General features: G+C 48.2%; 1 protein-coding gene across 1 annotated transcript in view; it reads right to left on the reverse strand.

Moving 5' to 3' along the window:
- TMEM245 (transmembrane protein 245) overlaps nucleotides 1–20,456 on the reverse strand; it is a 114,882-nt gene that overhangs the window by 32,232 nt on the left and 62,194 nt on the right. The window contains exon 15 of the mRNA XM_026843085.1: nucleotides 14,766–14,911. Within this exon, the coding sequence (XP_026698886.1) occupies nucleotides 14,766–14,911 (146 nt within the window). The remainder of the gene's footprint in view (nucleotides 1–14,765; nucleotides 14,912–20,456) is intronic.

The raw sequence follows: 20,456 nt of genomic DNA on the forward strand, positions 1-20,456 counted from the left end.
CTGCCTGCAGACCCACGGGAGAAGAGCCCGGAGCCCAAGCGTGTCTGCCTGCCAGGGAGCATCCAGAGCAGTGACGTGGGTGCCTGCCCACCTTTGCATGCAAAAGCAAAGAGAAGGTTACTGCCACCACGGGCAAAGAGGAAGGCACGTCCCTGGAGCCTGAAGGAGGAAAGTCAGCGGAGGAGGAGGAGGAGGAGGTGGAGGAACAATACTACCCGTCGTGACATGAGAACCAGTGACCACTCTCATGCAACCAGCGCTGTCCAGCAGACAGCTGTGGACACACGGGGGAACAGCACGGGGCCCCACCATGACTATCTGCTGAGAAGTGCTGTGAGGCCCAGGGGCAGCAGTGCACCAGACAACGGTGTGGAGCCCATGGAGGTGAGTCCACCGGCTCCCCACCAGCTGCCCGCGCATAACAGTGGATCAAAGGACAGCGTGGAGTCCATGGAGGTGGATCCACCTCAATAAACAAAAACAATAAACAACAGAAGAATAAAAATGCTTCCATGCTCTATTATTGGGCACTTTGGCAACTGCATCTGCACTCAGTCACCCCTCCTGGCCTCTGCCTTCTGGTAGGAGGCTCTTTCTTGGAAACTTTCCACTTCTGTCCCCACCTTTGTGCTTTAGCCGTGCCCTACGTTCTGAGATTTTTTTAAGCTATAACATCGGTAACCGGATACTAGTTTTTTCAATGGAGTAAAATTATCCTAAGAAAGGCGTTGAACCCTAGGAATGTCTTGTTTCCAAATTATTGGTCATCACGTGTCACCTCCTGTTCTGGTGACATCCCGGAATCTTTGCTCTCTGGCCAGTTCATGATCACCTCTAATATCCCTGGGCGACTGGGGTTCCCTATTCAAGCCCGCTGTGTTATCAACGCAACCCATTTACGTGGCATCTGTTGCATGATGTGTGGAGGAGGCCTTTCCTTTGAACATCCACCCCAGCACCGGCAGTCAGGGTGCCAGGAGGAGCTGTGTTTCAGTGCTGACCACTTCTGAGGCAGCCCGAACTCCTTCATATTCTGCCAGTATCTCCTTCTCAGTTGGTGTGTAATTAGCTTCAGAGCCTTTGTATCCCCGGCTCCAAAAGCCTAGAGGTCGGCCTCGGGTTTCCCCAGGGGCTCTCTGCCAGAGGCTCCAGGTAGGGCCATTCTCCCCGGCTGCCGTGTAGAGCATGTTCTTAACCTCCTGCCCTTCCCAGACTGGCCCGAAGTCTACTGCTTGGCCAATCTCCTGCTTAATTTGTTCAAAGAATTGTTGTTGCTCAGGGCCCCATTCAAAATTTTTCTTCTTACAGGTTACGTGGTAGAGAGGGCTCACAATCAGGCTGTAGTTCGGGATGTGCATCCTCCAGAACCCCACAGCACCCAGGAAAGACTGAGTCTCCTTTTTAGAGGTTGGTGGGGCCATAGCTGTTATCTTGTTTATCACCTCCATTGGGATGTGGCGACGCCCATCTTGCCATTTTATCCCTAGAAATTGAATTTCCCTTGCAGGCCCCTTAACTTCCTTTTGCTTAGTGGCAAATCCGGCTTTCAGGAAGATTTCAATTATCTTATTTCCTTTTTCAAAGACTTCCTTGGCTAGGGCTGTGCTGGTTTAAGCCCTGCCAGGACCAGAGAGCATATTGCTGTTGCCCCTCTCCCACCTGCAGCCGGTTGGGCTGGAAGCGAGGCACAAATCTGGGCTAAAATAAGAAATTTAATACAACAGTGTGATAAACAATCTGAACAACAACAATAGCAATGATAACAACAATAAACAGCAATAACAGTGAACAAGACAAACGATATACAGAGAAATACTGCTAAATGGTCAGGGAACAAACCTGTCACGCGTGTTTGCTGCAACCCGAAAACCAAAAGAAAAAGTAAAAAGAGGTTCTGCCCCTGGACCTGACATCAGCATGGTATGAATTACCCGGCTGGAGATCCCTTCCCCCTCTCTCTCTGCTGGGGAAACTCATCCCTATCCTAGTTGAACCAATGACTTGCGGAGAAATCACTGTATAACTTTGCAGTTATAAAGCGGGTATGTTTATTCATCACTGGGCGCATGGGGGATCGTTCTACCACAAGCCTGCGCGCTGTTTGCAGCTCCCGTCCAGTTTATATGTTATAAAATAGTGCATATTCATAGAACACCTATACATATACATAGTCTACCCCTGCCTCCCCTCGCTTCTCATGGTAATCAGGTCTCCTCCCCTTGTGCCTGCGTGATGAGCTCTTCAAGTTCCGGGCAGGAGTTGCAAATTCCTGGTGAGGGGTCGAAAAGATGAAGTACCTCTTCTTTTTCGCTGATGAACTTTTCATCCTGTTGCTCTACGCAGCCTGTTGTTCTCTGGTTTCTGTCCAGATTGCCAGGACAGTTTGTGCCGGTGTTTGAGTTAATCTGTTGCTGATACCCACAGCTTCAAGGACCAGAGGAGACTTCTCTTTGGGCTAGGAAACAGTATCTTAGCAACATTATCAGCACCTGGTATGTCTTTGCAAACAGCCCCATACGCCTCCTTTTGTTTTTGAGAAAGTCTTGCACCATCAATCTAAGATTGTTTAGACTCCCCGTCTCATTAGGACATAATCCACCCCTTTATTCTATACCATCTGTGTCATGTCCAACTGCCATTTAGCAGTTAACAATAACTAAACAATAATTTACAAAGGTACAGCATAATTTACAGCATGTTCTCACCCAGAATCAAGTCCCCCTGTGGTATGCATCCGACCTCTCCATTTTCCTGCATCACCCACCAGGTACAACCAGGTCCCTGGGCAAAAGCAATCCCGTGGGTGGGTTTGCCTTTACCTTTGCCTGGCGCAGGACTAAACCAGACCATTTTTCCCAATATATTCCTCATGCACATCACAGGGACTTTATCCCCATCTACAGCACATGGAGGTTTTGACTGAGCTGGGCCAGCTCGACTGGCAGATCCTCTTGTGTTGACTAGCCAGGTGGCCTTTGCTAGATGCATGTCCCAGTCTTTGAAGGTGCCACCTCCCAGTGCTTTCAATGTGGTTTTTAACAGTCCATTGTAGCGCTCGATCTTCCCAGAGGCTGGTGCGTGGTAGGGGATATGGTAGACCCACTCGATGCCGTGTTCTTCTGCCCAGGCATTTATGAGGTTGTTTCGGAAGTGGGTCCCGTTGTCTGACTCAATTCTCTCTGGGGTGCCGTGTCGCCACAGGACTTGGGTCTCAAGGCCCAGGATGGTGTTCCGGGCGGTGGCGTGGGGTGCTGGGTAAGCTTCCAGCCACCCAGTGGTTACTTCCACCATTGTGAGCACGTGGCGCTTCCTGTGGCGGGTCTGTGGCAGTGTGATGTAGTCGATCTGCCAGGCCTCTCCATATCTATATTTCAGCCATCGCTCTCCATTCCGCTGGGGCTTCACCCGCTTGGCATGTTTGATTGCAGCACACGTCTCACATCCGTGGATGATCTCTGCAATGGTGTCAATGGTGAGGTCCACCCCTTGATCTCGAGCCCACCTGTATGTTGCATCTCTACCTTGGTGGCCTGAGGTCTCGTGGGCCCACCGGGCTATGAACAGTTCACCTTTGCGCTGCCAGTCCAAGTCCACCTGAGCCACTCTAATCTTAGCAGCTTGGTCTGCCTGCTGGTTGTGTCGATGTTCATCAGTGGCCCGACTCTTGGGTACATGGGCATCCACGTGGTGCACCTTCACAACGAGGTTTTCCACACGGGCTGCAATGTCCTGCCATACTTCAGCAGCCCAGACGGTTTTACCCTTATGTTGCCAGTTGTTCTGCTTCCATTGCTGCAGCCATTTCCACAGGGTATTCGCCACTGCCCACGAGTCAGTGTAGAGGTAGAGCCTCAGCCACTTTTCCCGCTCAGCAATGTCCAAAGCAAGCTGAATGGCTTTCACCTCTGCAAACTGGCTCGATTCATCCTGTCCCTCAGCAGCTTCAGTGACTCGTCGTGTGGGACTCCATACAGCAGCCTTCCACTGTCGATGTTTTCCCACAATATGACAAGACCCATCAGTGAACAGGGCATATCGCTTCTCCTCATCCGGCAGCTCGTTATATGGTGGGGCCTCCTTAGCACGTGTCACCTCCTGTTCTGGTGACATCCCGGAATCTTTGCTCTCTGGCCAGTTCGTAATCACCTCTAGTATCCCTGGGCGGCTGGGGTTCCCTATTCGAGCCCGTTGTGTTATCAACGCAACCCATTTACTCCACGTGGCATCTGTTGCATGATGTGTGGAGGAGGCTTTTCCTTTGAACATCCACCCCAGCACCGGCAGTCGGGGTGCCAGGAGGAGCTGTGTTTCAGTGCCGACCACTTCTGAGGCAGCCCGAACTCCTTCGTACGCTGCCAGTATCTCCTTCTCAGTTGGTGTGTAATTAGCTTCAGAGCCTTTGTATCCCCGGCTCCAAAAGCCCAGAGGTCGGCCTCGGGTCTCCCCAGGTGCTCTCTGCCAGAGGCTCCAGGTAGGGCCATTCTCCCCGGCTGCGGTGTAGAGCATGTTCTTAACCTCCTGCCCTTCCCAGACTGGCCCGAGGGCTACTGCTTGGGCAATCTCCCGCTTAATTTGTTCAAAGGATTGTTGTTGCTCAGGGCCCCATTCAAAATCGTTCTTCTTACGGGTTACGTGGTAGAGAGGGCTCACAATCAGGCTGTAGTTCGGGATGTGCATCCTCCAGAACCCCACAGCGCCCAGGAAAGACTGAGTCTCCTTTTTAGAGGTTGGTGGGGCCATGGCTGTTATCTTGTTTATCACCTCCATTGGGATGTGGCGACGCCCATCTTGCCATTTTATCCCTAGGAATTGAATTTCCCTTGCAGGCCCCTTAACTTTCTTTTGCTTAATGGCAAAGCCGGCCTTCAGGAGGATTTCAATTATCTTCTTCCCTTTCTCAAAGACTTCCTCGGCTGTGTCCCCCCATACAATGATGTCATCAATGTACTGCAGGTGTTCTGGAGCCCCACCTCTCTCCAGTGCAGTATGGACCAGTCCATGGCAAATGGTGGAGCTGTGGTTCCACCCCTGGGGCAATCGATTCCAGGTGTACTGGATGCCTCTCCAAGTGAACGCAAACTGTGGCCTGCACTCTGGCGCTATCGGAATGGAGAAGAACGCGTTAGCAATGTCAGTCGTGGCGTACCACTTGGCTGCCTTCGACTCCAGTTCATACTGGAGCTCTAGCATGTCCGGCACTGCAGCACTCATTGCTGGCGTAACTTCATTCAGGCCACGGTAGTCCACAGTTAGCCTCCATTCGCCATTAGGCTTTCTCACTGGCCATATAGGGCTGTTGAAGGGTGAGTGAGTTTTGCTGATCACCTTCTGGCTTTCTAGTTGACAGATCAGCTGATGGATGGGGACCAGGGAATCTCGGTTGGTGCGGTACTGCCGCTGGTGCACCGTCCTGGTAGCAATCGGCACTCGCTGCTCCTCAACCTTAAGCCGCCCCACCACTGAGGGATCCTCTGAGAGGCCGGGTAAGGTGGACAACTGTTCAACCTCCTCCAGGGCAGCTACACCAAAAGCCCACCGGTACCCTTTTGGGTCTTTGAAGTACCCTCTCCTGAGATAGTCTATGCCCAGGATGCACGGGGCATCTGGGCCAGTCACAATGGGGTGCTTATGCCAGTCCTTCCCAGTCAGGCTCACTTCAGCTTCCAGTAGGGTCAGCTGTTGGGATCCCCCTGTCACTCCGGAGATGCAGATGGATTCAACCCCACTGTAGCTCGATGGCATCAGGGTGCACTGTGCGCCAGTGTCCACCAAAGCCTTATACTCTTGTGGGTCTGATGTGCCAGGCCGTCGGATCCACACTGTCCAGTAAATCCAATTATCCCTTTTCTCCACCTGGCTGGAGGCAGGGCCCCTCTAATCCTGCTCAGCATCACTCACTTCTTGTAAGAATGATTTACTGGTCCCCTCAAGAGGGTCAGACATAACGTTCACCATTCTATTCTGCCTGGGGGATTTCTGACTGGACACTGGAGCTGTGCTTTTCTTGGAGGACTCCCCTTTGGTGATGGTCTTCCCTTTCAGCTGCTCTACTCGTGCAGCTAGGGTGGGAGCGGGCTGTCCATCCCACCTCCTCATGTTTTCTCCATGGTCACGGAGGAAAAACCACAGGGTGCCTCGTGGTGTGTGACTTCTGCTGCCTTTCTCTTGGGTGGGGAAATGTTTACTTCTAATGGCTGAGACATTAGCCCGTGCAGGTGGAATGTAGGAACAGTCCTCTTCCACTCTCTGGACCCTCTGAGACAGGTCCTTTACAGCTGAAACCCAGGAATGCTGGGATGAAGGGAGGTTTCCGTCATATTGCCAGAGCTTGCCAACCACTCCATCCACTGTTAAGACTGTGGGTGTCTGTCCACCAGGATGCTACTGCTAATGCTTTCGAGTGTGCTTCTGGTGCACTTTTCAGGAACTTTCGCCAGATCAAGTGCATGCAAGGGGCTGATCTGGGCCCATGGGTGACTGCTCATCATTCAGATCACCATAGATCATCTCAAACACAGACAGTTCCCTGAGGTTCTGAATGCCTTTCTCAATGTTGGTTCATTTGCCTAGCTGACATAGGATATCATCCTTGTATCTCTCCCTTACACTGAGCAGGAGTTGCCTCCAAAGACTGAGGGTTTGAGTCTGTTTCCCTATTGCCCTATCAATGCCAGCCTCCTTGGCCAAAGATCCCAGCTGCTTGGCCTCTCTCCCCTCCATTTCAAAAGCACTGGCTCCATTGTCCCAGCATCGGAGCAGCCAGGTGCAAATCTGCCTCCAGGCGGCCAAAATCTCTCCGCATATCTCACAGCTGTCGGGGATAGAGATCAGACGATCACCTCTGGTCCTTCCTCATGTTCCCATGCTGGGCCTCGCTCATCCCCATCCCCCATTTTGAGAGCTGACTTTCTGTATCGGGGCAACTGGGACCAACACTGGCAGGATCTCTGGCTCAGCTGCTGTGCTGGTGGAGGCAACTGATACTGGCTCTGCCTGTTCCCTCGGCCCAGATACTGTACCAGGAACTTCACTCTCAGGTCCTGTAGCCCTTTCTGCCCCTTGAGGGCAGCGAGTGGTATTAAAAAGGACATGGTAGGCATGGGCAAGGCCCCAACACATTGCAGCAAGTTGTGTCTCCTGGGTTTTGCCAGATTGGTAACACACCCTTTCTAAGCACTCCATCAGTTTAATCAGGGCTCTGCATTTGTTCGGGAGTGAAATTCCAAAGCGTTGCAGGCGACCACTGACTCAGACATTTGCCCATCTTTTCCCACACCCCTTGCCACTCACTATTATCTGACCTCGGGGCAGGTTTCCGGGCACTGCTACTGTTGGAGGAGTGCCACATGGCCAAAACCAAAAGCAGGCAGACATTCAGAAAGCATTGTGCCACAAACACACTGGCCTGCAGGCTCCATGAATAACTGAAACCCTCAAAAACCGAGAGGATCTCTTCCCCTGGCTAACCCATAGAGGGGGTGAGACCCCTAACAAAAGCCCAGGCAGCAAACAGGTACAGGCTCACCCCCATACACACCAATACAACCACAGTATGAGCAGTCAGTAGAACGTATAACAAAACAAGCCCCTTTATACATTTTCCACTGACAACAAAGATTAGCACTGGCAACACACAGTGGATGTAAGGATTAATCCAGGCCCACCATGCAAGTAAGTGGGTCAGCATTGCAAACACTTTCTTATAAAGCAGTATAAACAGAAAAAAAATTGCACCCAACAGATTGCTCTAACACACTCTGGTCGGGGTCTGTCCCTTTTTGAAACATATTTCAAACCTATTGTGCCCCACATTGCTGCGCCAAAAAAAGCCTGTGATAGTTTTAAACCCTGCCGGGACCCACTCTGTCCCTCCCCCACCCTCGGACACAAGTAAGGCACAAACTCCAGGTTAAAATAAGAAGAAATTTAATACAACAGTGTATTAAGCAATCTGAACAACAACAATATTGATAACAACAACAACAAACGGTAATAACAGTAAACAAGACAAAAGATATACAGAGAAATACCGCGATACAGACAGCCCGCTCCGCATGGCCCCACGAACAAAGCCACAAAGGAAAGCTTCCCGCGCTGGACCTGATGGCAGCATGGTATGAATAACCCGTCTGGAGATCCCTTCTCCCTGCTGGGGAAACTTAACCCTATCCTAGCTGAACCAGGACAAGCGGTCAGTTAATAAAGTCACCAGCACAATTGTTCTCTGAATCACTGTGGTGACTTGGCCTGCCCTGAGGCTCTGCCGAGCAGAGACCGGCTCTGCCACCGGTAGGCAGGCAGGCTCTTGGGGAATTTGAAAGATTCACCCCCCTCGTAACCCACTGTGTGGGATGAGACACCAACTGGGTACAAAAGACCAAAACTATTTGAGAACAGAAGCTTTTGTCCTACTGAGGCATTAGCAGTATTCAGGATTATTACCATTTGCCTAAGTTTTTATTTCCCATCTCCTTTGCAGGCAATGGCTGACAAAATTCCAAAACAGAATTTGGCACCGTGAATTTTGAATTAGTTGCTTTATTTGAACTAGCACCAGTACTTCATACATCAGTCAGAAAATCCTGCGGTCACACATGCCTTTGGTAGTGATCTTCCTCCCAGGTTTTTTATGGAATCCTCACACAAATACTGACCTTCCCTCTCCCCTTGCAGATTAAATGCTGCCTTCCCCAAGGGGCGACTACGGGCCAGGAGGAGCAAAGGCAGTATATGACACGAAAACACGCAAAAATGCTTCCTCTAAAACAACAGGAGCATTTACATCATGAAAATGACTCAAAATTGGGAAAACAGATTGATGAACAGTTTGCAAAACTGCCTTTGTTCTACCGTCCAAACACTCTCAGTCCCCTTCTGGAGGATGGCTTGGAGGCCAGCAGGATTTACCTGTGAGAACTGGGACAACTCCATCAAGGGCAGATACCTGGGCCAAAGGCAAATGCCCAGCCTACAAACAGAATCACATTCACAACATCTGGAAAGACCAAACCAGCAACAGGCCAGCCCTTGCACTTCCCCTTACCTCCCGGTCCCCAGGAGAAGCCTAGAAAGGCTGAATTACACTTCCAGGCTGAGAAGCTCCACCCTGAGCAAAGGCGTTCTTTGCATCTCTCCATCTACTTTGGCTGTCTAAGATCTTAGAAGACCAAGAGCTTCTTGAAGATGAAGCCAGGCATTCCACGGCAGTGTACTCCATGGCAGTGCACAAAGAGTAGCAACAGATCGTGCAAAGACCTCAGAGAGACAGGTGTTGCTTTGGAAAAGCAGAAAACTGCAGTGCTGCCAGGAAGAAGTGCTGGACCTCATCCTTAAGGTCCCTTCTAGCTACTTTATTAGGTGTTCTTTTCAAGACTAGCCAATAAACCATTAAACCCCAAACAGTGAAACAACCACCAAAAAAACCCAATAAACATGCCTTCTCTCTTATTTGGCACTTCAGCAACATCATCTGGGCTCCTCTATCCCCTCCTGGTCTCCACAGTCCAGGAAAGACTTGTTGTGAGCCCAGCCCAAAGCCTTTGAGATGGGGAGGGGTGTACAAGGGCAGGCAAAGGCAGCTGCCTCTCGTCTGCATCAAGAACAGAAGAAATGCTCACGGGTGGACCTGACTGATGACTCCAGTTGAACAAGCAGCACTAGGCCTAGGAGCAATCCCAGCTAGCTGAAAGGAAGACTGGCACCATGAATCTGCTCAGACATGGCGCAGAGGCCCCACAGGGGCTGTGGAGCATCCGTGCTTGAGAGCATCTAAACATGGCTGAACTAAGACCCAAGCAAAGGGATGCAACTGGAGCTGCTCTGAGAAGGAGCTTGGACTGGAGACCTCCAAGTGCCTCTCCCAACCTTTGTGCTTCTGCGGGTCTTTGAACATAACCTGTCCTGCCTTCCACAGGGTCCTCCCTCAGTGGCCTCCAGCAGGCTCCTTACATTGTCCCGGCACAGCAGCTCAAAGGACATCAGGCCCTCTTGTCCCCTTCTCCATCAGAGCTCGGCATACATGAAATGGCACCTCTCCACGCTCCAGAGCAGAGCCAGGGAACGGGGAAGAAGAGTCCATGCAACAAGTGGCAATCAGCAGTTCTCTACAGAGAGCTGTCAGACCTTGCACAGGCCGGCTGGATCTCATTTCCCCGCTGGTCGGATGTCTTCATAATTTGCCCCCTCTCAGCCACTGCCAAGCACATGGGACTGTGCCACTTACAGGGCATTGGCTCGGTGAAGGGTTGCTGAGGACCCCCGACCCTCCCAGAACATGGTTGCCACCGTCTCATTGAGGGGAACCCTGGCACGGGATGAGGAGCTGGAGCCCAGGGCTTACGAGGGGACGTGGAGGAGGGCAGTCCCTGTGCCCAAGAGGCAGTCTTTCTCTTGGACAAGCATCATGGCAGGCGGGAGTGAGCCCCAGGAGAAGGACCCTCAGCCCCTGCGACTCTCCTTCTCCCACATTTGGGCATCTCTCAGACCACAGGCCCACAACGCCCAAACCTGCCAGTTGGACACACCCATTGGCCACCGTCAAAATCGACATCACAATGGCCTGGTGATGTCACAGCCTTTTGTTCCAGCCCTATAAAAAAAGGGACCCTGCAGCTGGCCCACAGGTTGCCGAGTTTCCAGGCGCTCAGAAGCCAGGCATACCTGGAAGGAAGAGGAGCGGGAGCATCGAGGCTGGTGGCTGCCTACCTTGGCGTGGGACAGCACAGAGATCATTCCCACCACCGGCAAACAGGAAGACACCTCACAGCAGCTTGAATCAGGAGGGCAATCAGCGGAGGAGGAGGAGGAGGAACATCACCCCTAGTGCTATGGGCGTGAATGACCTTGCTCCTCGGACTGTCCGCAAGAGGCGCCTGCCTGCAGACCCACGGGAGAAGAGCCCGGAGCCCAAACGTGTCTGCCTGCCAGGGAGCATCCAGAGCAGTGACGCGGGTGCCTGCCCACCTTCATCAGTGACAGCAGAGAGAAGGGTACCGCCATTACGGGCAAAGGGGAAGACACCTCCCAGCAGCCTGAATCAGGAGGGCAATCAGTGGAGGAGGAACATCACGTCTGGTGCCACAGGGGTGAATGACCTTGCTCCTCGGACTGACCGCAAGAGGCGCCTGCCTGCAGACCCACGGGAGAAGAGCCCGGAGCCCAAGCGTGTCTGCCTGCCAGGGAGCATCCAGAGCAGTGACGCGGGTGCCTGCCCACCTTCATCAGTGACAGCAGAGAGAAGGGTACCGCCATTACGGGCAAAGGGGAAGACACCTCCCAGCAGCCTGAATCAGGAGGGCAATCAGTGGAGGAGGAACATCACGTCTGGTGCCACAGGGGTGAATGACCTTGCTCCTCGGACTGACCGCAAGAGGCGCCTGCCTGCAGACCCACGGGAGAAGAGCCCGGAGCCCAAGCGTGTCTGCCTGCCAGGGAGCATCCAGAGCAGTGACGCGGGTGCCTGCCCACCTTCATCAGTGACAGCAGAGAGAAGGGTACCGCCATTACGGGCAAAGGGGAAGACACCTCCCAGCAGCCTGAATCAGGAGGGCAATCAGTGGAGGAGGAACATCACGTCTGGTGCCACAGGGGTGAATGACCTTGCTCCTCGGACTGACCGCAAGAGGCGCCTGCCTGCAGACCCACGGGAGAAGAGCCCGGAGCCCAAGCGTGTCTGCCTGCCAGGGAGCATCCAGAGCAGTGACGCGGGTGCCTGCCCACCTTCATCAGTGACAGCAGAGAGAAGGGTACCGCCATTACGGGCAAAGGGGAAGACACCTCCCAGCAGCCTGAATCAGGAGGGCAATCAGTGGAGGAGGAACATCACGTCTGGTGCCACAGGGGTGAATGACCTTGCTCCTCGGACTGACCGCAAGAGGCGCCTGCCTGCAGACCCACGGGAGAAGAGCCCGGAGCCCAAGCGTGTCTGCCTGCCAGGGAGCATCCAGAGCAGTGACGCGGGTGCCTGCCCACCTTCATCAGTGACAGCAGAGAGAAGGGTACCGCCATTACGGGCAAAGGGGAAGACACCTCCCAGCAGCCTGAATCAGGAGGGCAATCAGTGGAGGAGGAACATCACGTCTGGTGCCACAGGGGTGAATGACCTTGCTCCTCGGACTGACCGCAAGAGGCGCCTGCCTGCAGACCCACGGGAGAAGAGCCCGGAGCCCAAGCGTGTCTGCCTGCCAGGGAGCATCCAGAGCAGTGACGCGGGTGCCTGCCCACCTTCATCAGTGACAGCAGAGAGAAGGGTACCGCCATTACGGGCAAAGGGGAAGACACCTCCCAGCAGCCTGAATCAGGAGGGCAATCAGTGGAGGAGGAACGTCACGTCTGGTGCCACAGTGGTGAATGACCTTGCTCCTCGGACTGACCGCAAGAGGCGCCTGCCTGCAGACCCACGGGAGAAGAGCCCGGAGCCCAAGCGTGTCTGCCTGCCAGGGAGCATCCAGAGCAGTGACGCGGGTGCCTGCCCACCTTTGCATGCAAAAGCAAAGAGAAGGTTACTGCCACCACGGGCAAAGAGGAAGGCACGTCCCTGGAGCCTGAAGGAGGAAAGTCAGCGGAGGAGGAGGAGGAGGAAATGGAGGAACAACACTACCCGTCGTGACATGAGAACCAGTGACCACTCTCATGCAACCAGCGCTGTCCAGCAGACAGCTGTGGACACACGGGGGAACAGCACGGGGCCCCACCATGACTATCTGCTGAGAAGTGCTGTGAGGCCCAGGGGCAGCAGTGCACCAGACATTGGTGTGGAGCCCATGGAGGTGAGTCCACCGGCTCCCCACCAGCTGCCCGCGCATAACAGTGGATCAAAGGACAGCGTGGAGTCCATGGAGGTGGATCCACCTCAATAAACAAAAACAATAAACAAAAGAATAAAAATGCTTCCATGCTCTATTATTGGGCACTTTGGCAACTGCATCTGCACTCCTGTCACCCCTCCTGGCCTCTGCCTTCTGGTAGGAGGCTCTTTCTTGGAAACTTTCCGCTTCTGTGCCCACCTTCGTGCTTTGGCAGTGCCTTACCTTCTGAGGTTTTTTTAAGCTATAACATCAGTAACCTGATACTAGTTTTTTCAATGGAGTAAAATTACCATAAGAAAGGCGTTGAACCCTAGGAATGTCTTGTTTCCAAATTATCGGTCTCACTGCAGTGCCATGTAACATTATGGAAGTGTGTCTGGGAGTTACTGAAAAACATCTGAGACAGTGTTGTCACTGGTTACAGCCAACACAGGTTCACAAGGGGAAAATCTTGTTTAACCGAGAAGAAACTCTGTGGACTTCCCACAGGCTCCCCTGCAACATCTCCCACCAATACGCAGTGCTTTGGTTGACGGTCAAAGGTTGTGCGGCTCCTTCTTTCCCATTCCCCAGCACCGCCCCTACTGAAGGGGTGCCATCTCTTCTGTACCGAGCCCTGAGGGAGAGGGGAGAAGAGGGTCTGGCTTCCATTGAGCTCCTGCCTTACCCAAATGGCAAGGGACACCCACAACCTTGTGGAAGATGGCCTGCCCCACTGCCACCCAGGTCCTTAACTTCAGACGGTCGCCAGCAAGAGCCCCACCAACACTGACCTGAGGCACATCACCACGAGCCCCATGGCTGGGATTTGTCCTGCTGAGCACAAGACAGTGGTCCTCCCACCGGGTACTGCCACCTTGTCCACCGCTCACCCATCTGGATACCATGGGAGGTTGTGTCACGGGCCTTGCTGAATTCAGAGTGAATGGCAGTCATTGCTCTCTCCTTGTCCCACTACAACAGTCACCTCCTCCAAGCAAGACTCGGGTTGGTCCTGGCACAACCTGTCCTTAGTGAAGCTGTGCTGGATGTTTGGTGATGTCACCTTGCCCTTCGTGTGCCTCCGAGCGAACTTCTGTATTCATGGCTCTACCCTTGTACCACGCCACCAGCCAAGCAGTCTCTGGGGTTAGGCACGGCATGACTTGCCCTTGGCAAATGCCTGCTGGTTCCCAGCACCTCATACCTCCTGCTGGCATCTTGTCTCCCTTCTGTCCTGGACAACCAGATTTCCTATCAAAGGCTGGGAGAGCATTTCATCCCATGGCCTGCAGCAGGTAACTCCTGGATTCCCTTCAACTTCTTTTAAAGAAGTCTTGCAGTGTCACCACAGATGCACCGTTTTTTCTCCCACTACTCGAGTGCAAATTTAACATCTGAGATACTGTGACAGAAACAGTCAGATTCAACACTTGGCTCAAAAATTGGCTGGAAAGCTGTTTTCACCCCAATACAGCTCACAGATCAATCCACATGAACAAAGAACTGTCACTGTCTTGGCAAAGGAATTAAAAAATTATTTATGAAATCTATAGCTACTTCTTGCCTGGACAATAAAAATCACAACATAGCTCCAATCAGAGAAACTGCAATGGAAAAAGGTCTTGATTTGTTTTGGTGCTTGATAGAGAACAGCTTCAGCTTAAGAGATTTCTTGAGCTACAGAAACCATCTGCAGACACACTAATTCCTCATGGGTTAGAGATAAGGGTGTATCAGTTTTATAAAATACTAGTATTCACTACAGCACAGGCCTTTAAATTTTTTTTTAGACAAGTCCAATCAAATTGTTCTTTTAGCAATCCAGAAGGAAAAGTCATCACTACTAGGTTCTTGAAAGTCTTTGAGATTTGGAAGTCGTCTTTGAAACAGGAGGTGTTGCAATTGCTAAATATTTGTAGTTGAGCATCAAGTTTAAAAATAGAATTTTCCAGAAGGGCTAAGAAATCAACAACATACCTTATTGCTTCCTCCACAGATTGACCAACTATATTTGAGGATGGACCCGGCTGAGACAAAGGTGTCAGGCTTATCACCCACTTTACTGGCTTGTAGTACTCATCACTGGAACTCAACAGGTAGAACAGCGTGGTCAGAAAAATCACCTGCAAAATGAATTGGAGTTTTAAATTAAAAGGCAATAAATACTTTCCAGAACTACAGTATGCAGCTATGCCTCAGACACTGTACTTAATTTGAAAGACACAAAATACTCTTCCACAACTTGGATTTAGGGAAATACACAGAGCTAGAAGAATATTCTCCTCTACTCCACAAAGGACTTAACAGTTATAGGTAACCATTATAAAACTTTTAGTCCTGATCAGCCTCTTCCTGAAGTCACATCTAGATGAAACTAGAATTTTGATCTAAAGCAACATTCCAGTTGGGCTTTTTTAGTTTGTTTCCAGCATGTTTCACAGATCAAAGAATTGTTGAATAGTACCATCTACTCTTAATAAAAACATACAGCTAAATAAATCCAAGTTGTCTCAAGAGTCATTATGCAGCTGGATATTAGATATGAATTAAACTAAAACTCACAAACAGAACATTTATAGTATTTATTAGGCTGACAATCCTGACTATACTCCTGTGAGTTTAAAGATGACTCTCAGCAGAAGTGATGGCAGTTCATTGTTTCAGTTTAAGGACCAAGAAAATACAATCATATTCTATTAACTTCCGACACGTTGAAGTCCATTGTGTTTTCCTTATTTTCCTGTTATGGAGCTCAACAATTCTTGGGCTAAGCATACATCACATAAATGTGTCCAGCTTGAAAGAGAATACCTCAGACAAGGAAAATCCATTCTGTATTCTCCAATGGTAAACTATGGCTTGTATTTGCTTCAACTGCAAGCCTCAGGTTTTTTTTCTTTCTTCACAAGACTAAAAAGAATTCTTTCACTCTCCTTATTTCTAAGCTACTCATATGCTAGAACAAAGCACATCTTAATCTTTTGATAAGCCAAACAGCCTGACCTCTTTCAAGCATTACTTTCACTTTCATTACTTTCAAGCATTTTATCCAGTCTCGGACACTTCATGCCCTATTCCCACCTTCTCTCTGAACACAGAAGAAAAATATGCAGACAGCACAGCACGCAGTATGTCATTGCCAGTCTTGAGAATACCATCTGTTTGTCTCTGCTCCCAATTCCTTTCTACTCAGTGATATGTTACTACTGCTTCCCCCCACCCTCTCAGCCTTTATCTTGGAAGTCACACTCAGCTGTTCGTCTACTGTGACCCCTTTTCCAAAATGTCATATATATATATTTAGGCTGTATTCCCTCTTCCCAGGCGTGTAACTTCCGCCTTGGGTGATAACCAATCTATCTACTAAAACAAGCCATTACTTCAGCACATCTAAAACACCATACTGTTACATTCATTTTGAGATCATTTAAAAAAAAACAAAACCAACTGAATTAGGCCTCAGTTTAACAGGAAATAATCCAGTGCCAGTAGCAATATCAGCTACATTTTGTAAGAATTTCAAATGAGCAAATCTTAAAACTCGAATCAGATTTTAGCATCCTCTGTAATGCTGCAAGTATCATTATTTTTTCCTTGATTGGGCCTGCCATTCCTCATAAACTACTGTAATATTTCCTCGTTTAGTTATAAAACTCCCTCTACTGAAGCAGGCATGCAGGTGGTCATTTGTCCTCCTTCCACTGGGATCCAGCTACACATCTTTCTTGCAGTGTGGTTTTCAACACAAAAAGCAGCATTGTTGCTCTTAGTACAGTATCCACTCATCCTGACAGCCACAAAAAAACGAAATGAAAAACAGCTCCACTGGATCTTGTTTTATTGGGACAGCCTCAGTTAACTTCTGAAGATGTTACCTTCTGAAAAGAATACAGCAGCCAGGGAACAAACAACTGCAGCAACAGGCAAAGCTTGATTCCCTGTGTATGAGAAACATATAGGGCTGACCTGAGGCACGTCATGAATACGAGCTGGGAATTATTTCAAGTGGCAACATGCACAGCACCTGTACTGACTGGAAAAGCTGTTCTTCCCCAGTGTTTACAGAAGTAACTTGATTTCTTAGGGATTAACACCACACTAACATACACATACCCACCTGAACTGTAAAAGCCATAGCTGTGGATGAACAGCAATGAAATAAAATGGTGTTAAACTGATAAAAGAGATACAAGACATAGCTCAGTTTCTGTTAAGGCAAGATGCATGTAACTACAGCACGATAAAAAAGTCAGTTGAACTCTAAACTGTCTGCATTTTGGGCAATTAATCTATTTGCTTTAGCTCAATATGTACAGAAATGCAAAAAGAAGCAGTAGTCATAGAACATAGTAATTTATTATCAAGTGGCTTGTTGGCTCTTCAAACAAGTAGAATAGCCTCAATAGTATATCTGGCAGAAAAAAGATATGTCCTACCCTGTATCAACTAAAGTCTTAAAGTTTTCAGGTCTCTTTTACAGGATATTCAAGATTTCAGACATTACCTAAATTGTTCCCAAAGCAACAGTTCAAGAACGTGTTGAGGACTATGAGGAGGATTCACCAAAGATAAAATAATAAGATGTTTCCATTATTAAACAATTGATGGATTACTATTTCTTGCAGTAGAATTTGTTCTGTAGCCCCAAAATACTCTAGTTTGAAGGGGGATAGACTGAATTCAAGGAAAAAGCTATGGGTAAACTTTCTATGCTAAAATGGTAGTTCAGCATTTCCACATATATCAAGAAACACATGACTTAATTGCTTGTGCATCAGGTCCACAGATTTGGGAAATAATTGTACCTGCCTTGCATACTTAATTTTCTGCTCAAAAGCTTTGTTCTTGTTTTTTTAATTTTTACAGCATCAAAACTTTGCATATTCCCTGCAGGACTGTAGATGCCCATCAGACAAATGGAGCTTTTCCCTTCTGGTCTTTGTAAGAGATTATGAGCAGCGTGTGTATGTGTGCACATGCATATGTGAGCATATATGTGTGCATATATATACACACACAAAGGACATGTGTATGTGTGTGCAGATAGGAACTTGTATTCAGAAGTGAAATAGAAGTGGCACTCTTGTAACTAATGATCAGTTTTCAAATGTCTGTTGAGGATCCAAATAGAGATCCAAATTCACTGGATCGTGAATGGACGTTACGTGGATTTCTTCCCACTGAATATTTGATGGAAGATGTATTTTTCAAAATGGAAGTTCTAAACAAAGTGTCCATTATTTATATGTTTTAAAGCACAATTCTTTACACCATTTATCAAACCAAAATTCACTATTTTAATTTTTATTCAAAGTGACTAAAACTGGACTGAAATGTAATCAGTTGAAAAGCTAACCACTTCAGAAACTGTTTTCTTGGAAAATTTAAATTAGTTTGTGCCACTTCGAACTAGTAAAAACTCTTCTATAGCCACTAAGAATCCTGCAAAATGAAAAAACTAGTACAATTAAGGCTGGAGTAGTGCTTTCTTTTAAACACAGCTCTATATAGACATAATTTAGAAGAATTCCCTTAGGAAAAAAAACTTCCCTTGGTCTATCTTTTGTCAAAACAGAGACATGCCATTTTCAAGAGAGTCAGCTTTTTAAGCTGACACCGCTGGCTGGAACACAGCAACACACAAAATGTGCTCAAATGCTGCCTACCTAGCTTTAGGGAAAAAAAAAAAAAAAAAAAAAAGATGGGGAAAGGATATTGGGTCAAATAGCACTCAAAGATGCAAAAACTAAAACAGAACAATAAAAAACTCTGAAACTATTTGTTTTCACATTCAAAATGAACTCTATACAAAAGCTCTTTCTCCTTACTGGAAAATAGTGAGAGTTCTCCCAGGAAACTGTGAACTTCTTAATTCAAGACTTTACAAAAGAGAGAAGAAAAGACCTCATGCTGAAATCTCAGCTTGGGTTGTTAAAGGTACACATGCTTAGAAAGCAAATTACTGAAAAGTATTCTTACTACAGAGAAAGATGTAAGGATGCCTCAAGACTCCAGAAGAACAAGAACTGTTAAGGTCAGTTCTGGTTGTCTCCTCCTCACTTAAATGGTGTTTTTCTTTAGCTCTGAAGGAATGAATGTGAATAGCAGGTAAATCTAACAATGACATAGTACCAAATGGGATTCAGTAGAAATGCACATCACAAAAGTTAAGAAAGCTGCAGTGATTTATCCTAGGGTCACATTTGGATTTTATCTCCTTATTGCATTAAGCTGTTGCAGCAGGCAAAGAAAAAAAAAAAAAAAAAAAAAAGCATAAGGAAAAATTAAGAAGCGGGTATATTGTTTCTACATGGAGTCCATGACAGTTCAGTTAAGATATCCTAAAGAGTAGTTTAAGGTTCAACTAAGTTCTCACACAACTAGCATGTCTATTTACTTACTGACCCAAATAATGGACTATATTAATCTTTATTTAGTGCAGGCTATTTACTGAATATCCTAAATTTAAGTCCTTTCAGTCATAAGCTGTTAACAAACCCACACAAAACTCTATTAAAACAAGTCTATTAACTTACCTTTTTGTGTTTTAAGGAAATCTGTTTAGTTTTTAGAGCAAGAACCTTTGCGAAAGACTTTCATAAATATGAGAAACCATGTCTCCAAACAGACACAACAGCCTATGAAACGTACAGCACAAGACTAAGTTATAGCACTCTCCCACAGCGTTCAACAACATTAATAGCTAGTCTTCAGGTACGCATGCAAATTTTAAGTGCCTTCAAAAGAGGTAGTTTATACAATTACAAGAACACCAACACAATATTTTCTGTGCATAGAAATGGAGATAAGCATATCCCTTTACCCTGGTGTAATGAAGTACAGTTAACAGGACAAAGTTGTTCAGTGATTTTTTGCCTTATTTCTTAGAAGTTAAATATTTCTATTTCATCAGTTCTGCTGTTTGCATTTCAAAGGCTACCATTATCAAGAATCTACAGAAAGAACTTACACATCTACTAAAACAAAGCTTTCCTATAAGATCACTAGGAGTGCAAAATGGAAGCTCATAGCCAAATCCAAGAAACCAAAAGTGTAGGACTGATGTGTTTTCATAGAATCATAGAATGGTTTGTGTTGGAAGGGAACTTAAAAGATCATCCAGTCCCCTGACCATCTTCATTGCCTCCTCCAGACCCACATGTCCTTCTTATGTTGGGGGCCCCAGAGCTGGACACAGCACTCCAGGTGGGATCTCACTAGAGTGGGGTAGAGGGGAGAATCACTTCCTTCAACCTGCTGGCCACACTTCTCTTGATGATCCTGGTACAGCTGGTTTTCTGGGCTGGGAGCACACATTGCTGACTCACAGTCAGTTTTCCATCCATTAATACCCACCCCCCCACACCAAGTCCTTCTCCACAGGGGCTGCTCTCAATCCACTCATTGCCCATTGGTGGGGAAAGCTTTATATGACCATTTAAGTAACATTTATATGACCATTTTGAGTAACATATCCAACCTACAACAGAAGTGGAGGAAACAGAGTAGCCTTTAGGTCATCTAATCCTTAAAAGAATTCTAACGCAGCAATATCTGACGTAGCTCTGGTAAACCAACTGACTGCACAGTGCCCCAGCAAGTGGCAGGACTCTGCTGACAGAAAAAAAGGCAGGACTGTGCATCACAGCAACAGTATGTGATGAACTG

This window comes from Athene cunicularia (genome assembly GCF_003259725.1).
Source record: "Athene cunicularia isolate RWA chromosome 2 unlocalized genomic scaffold, athCun1 chr2_part1, whole genome shotgun sequence".
In the NCBI taxonomy this organism is placed as follows: domain Eukaryota; kingdom Metazoa; phylum Chordata; class Aves; order Strigiformes; family Strigidae; genus Athene; species Athene cunicularia.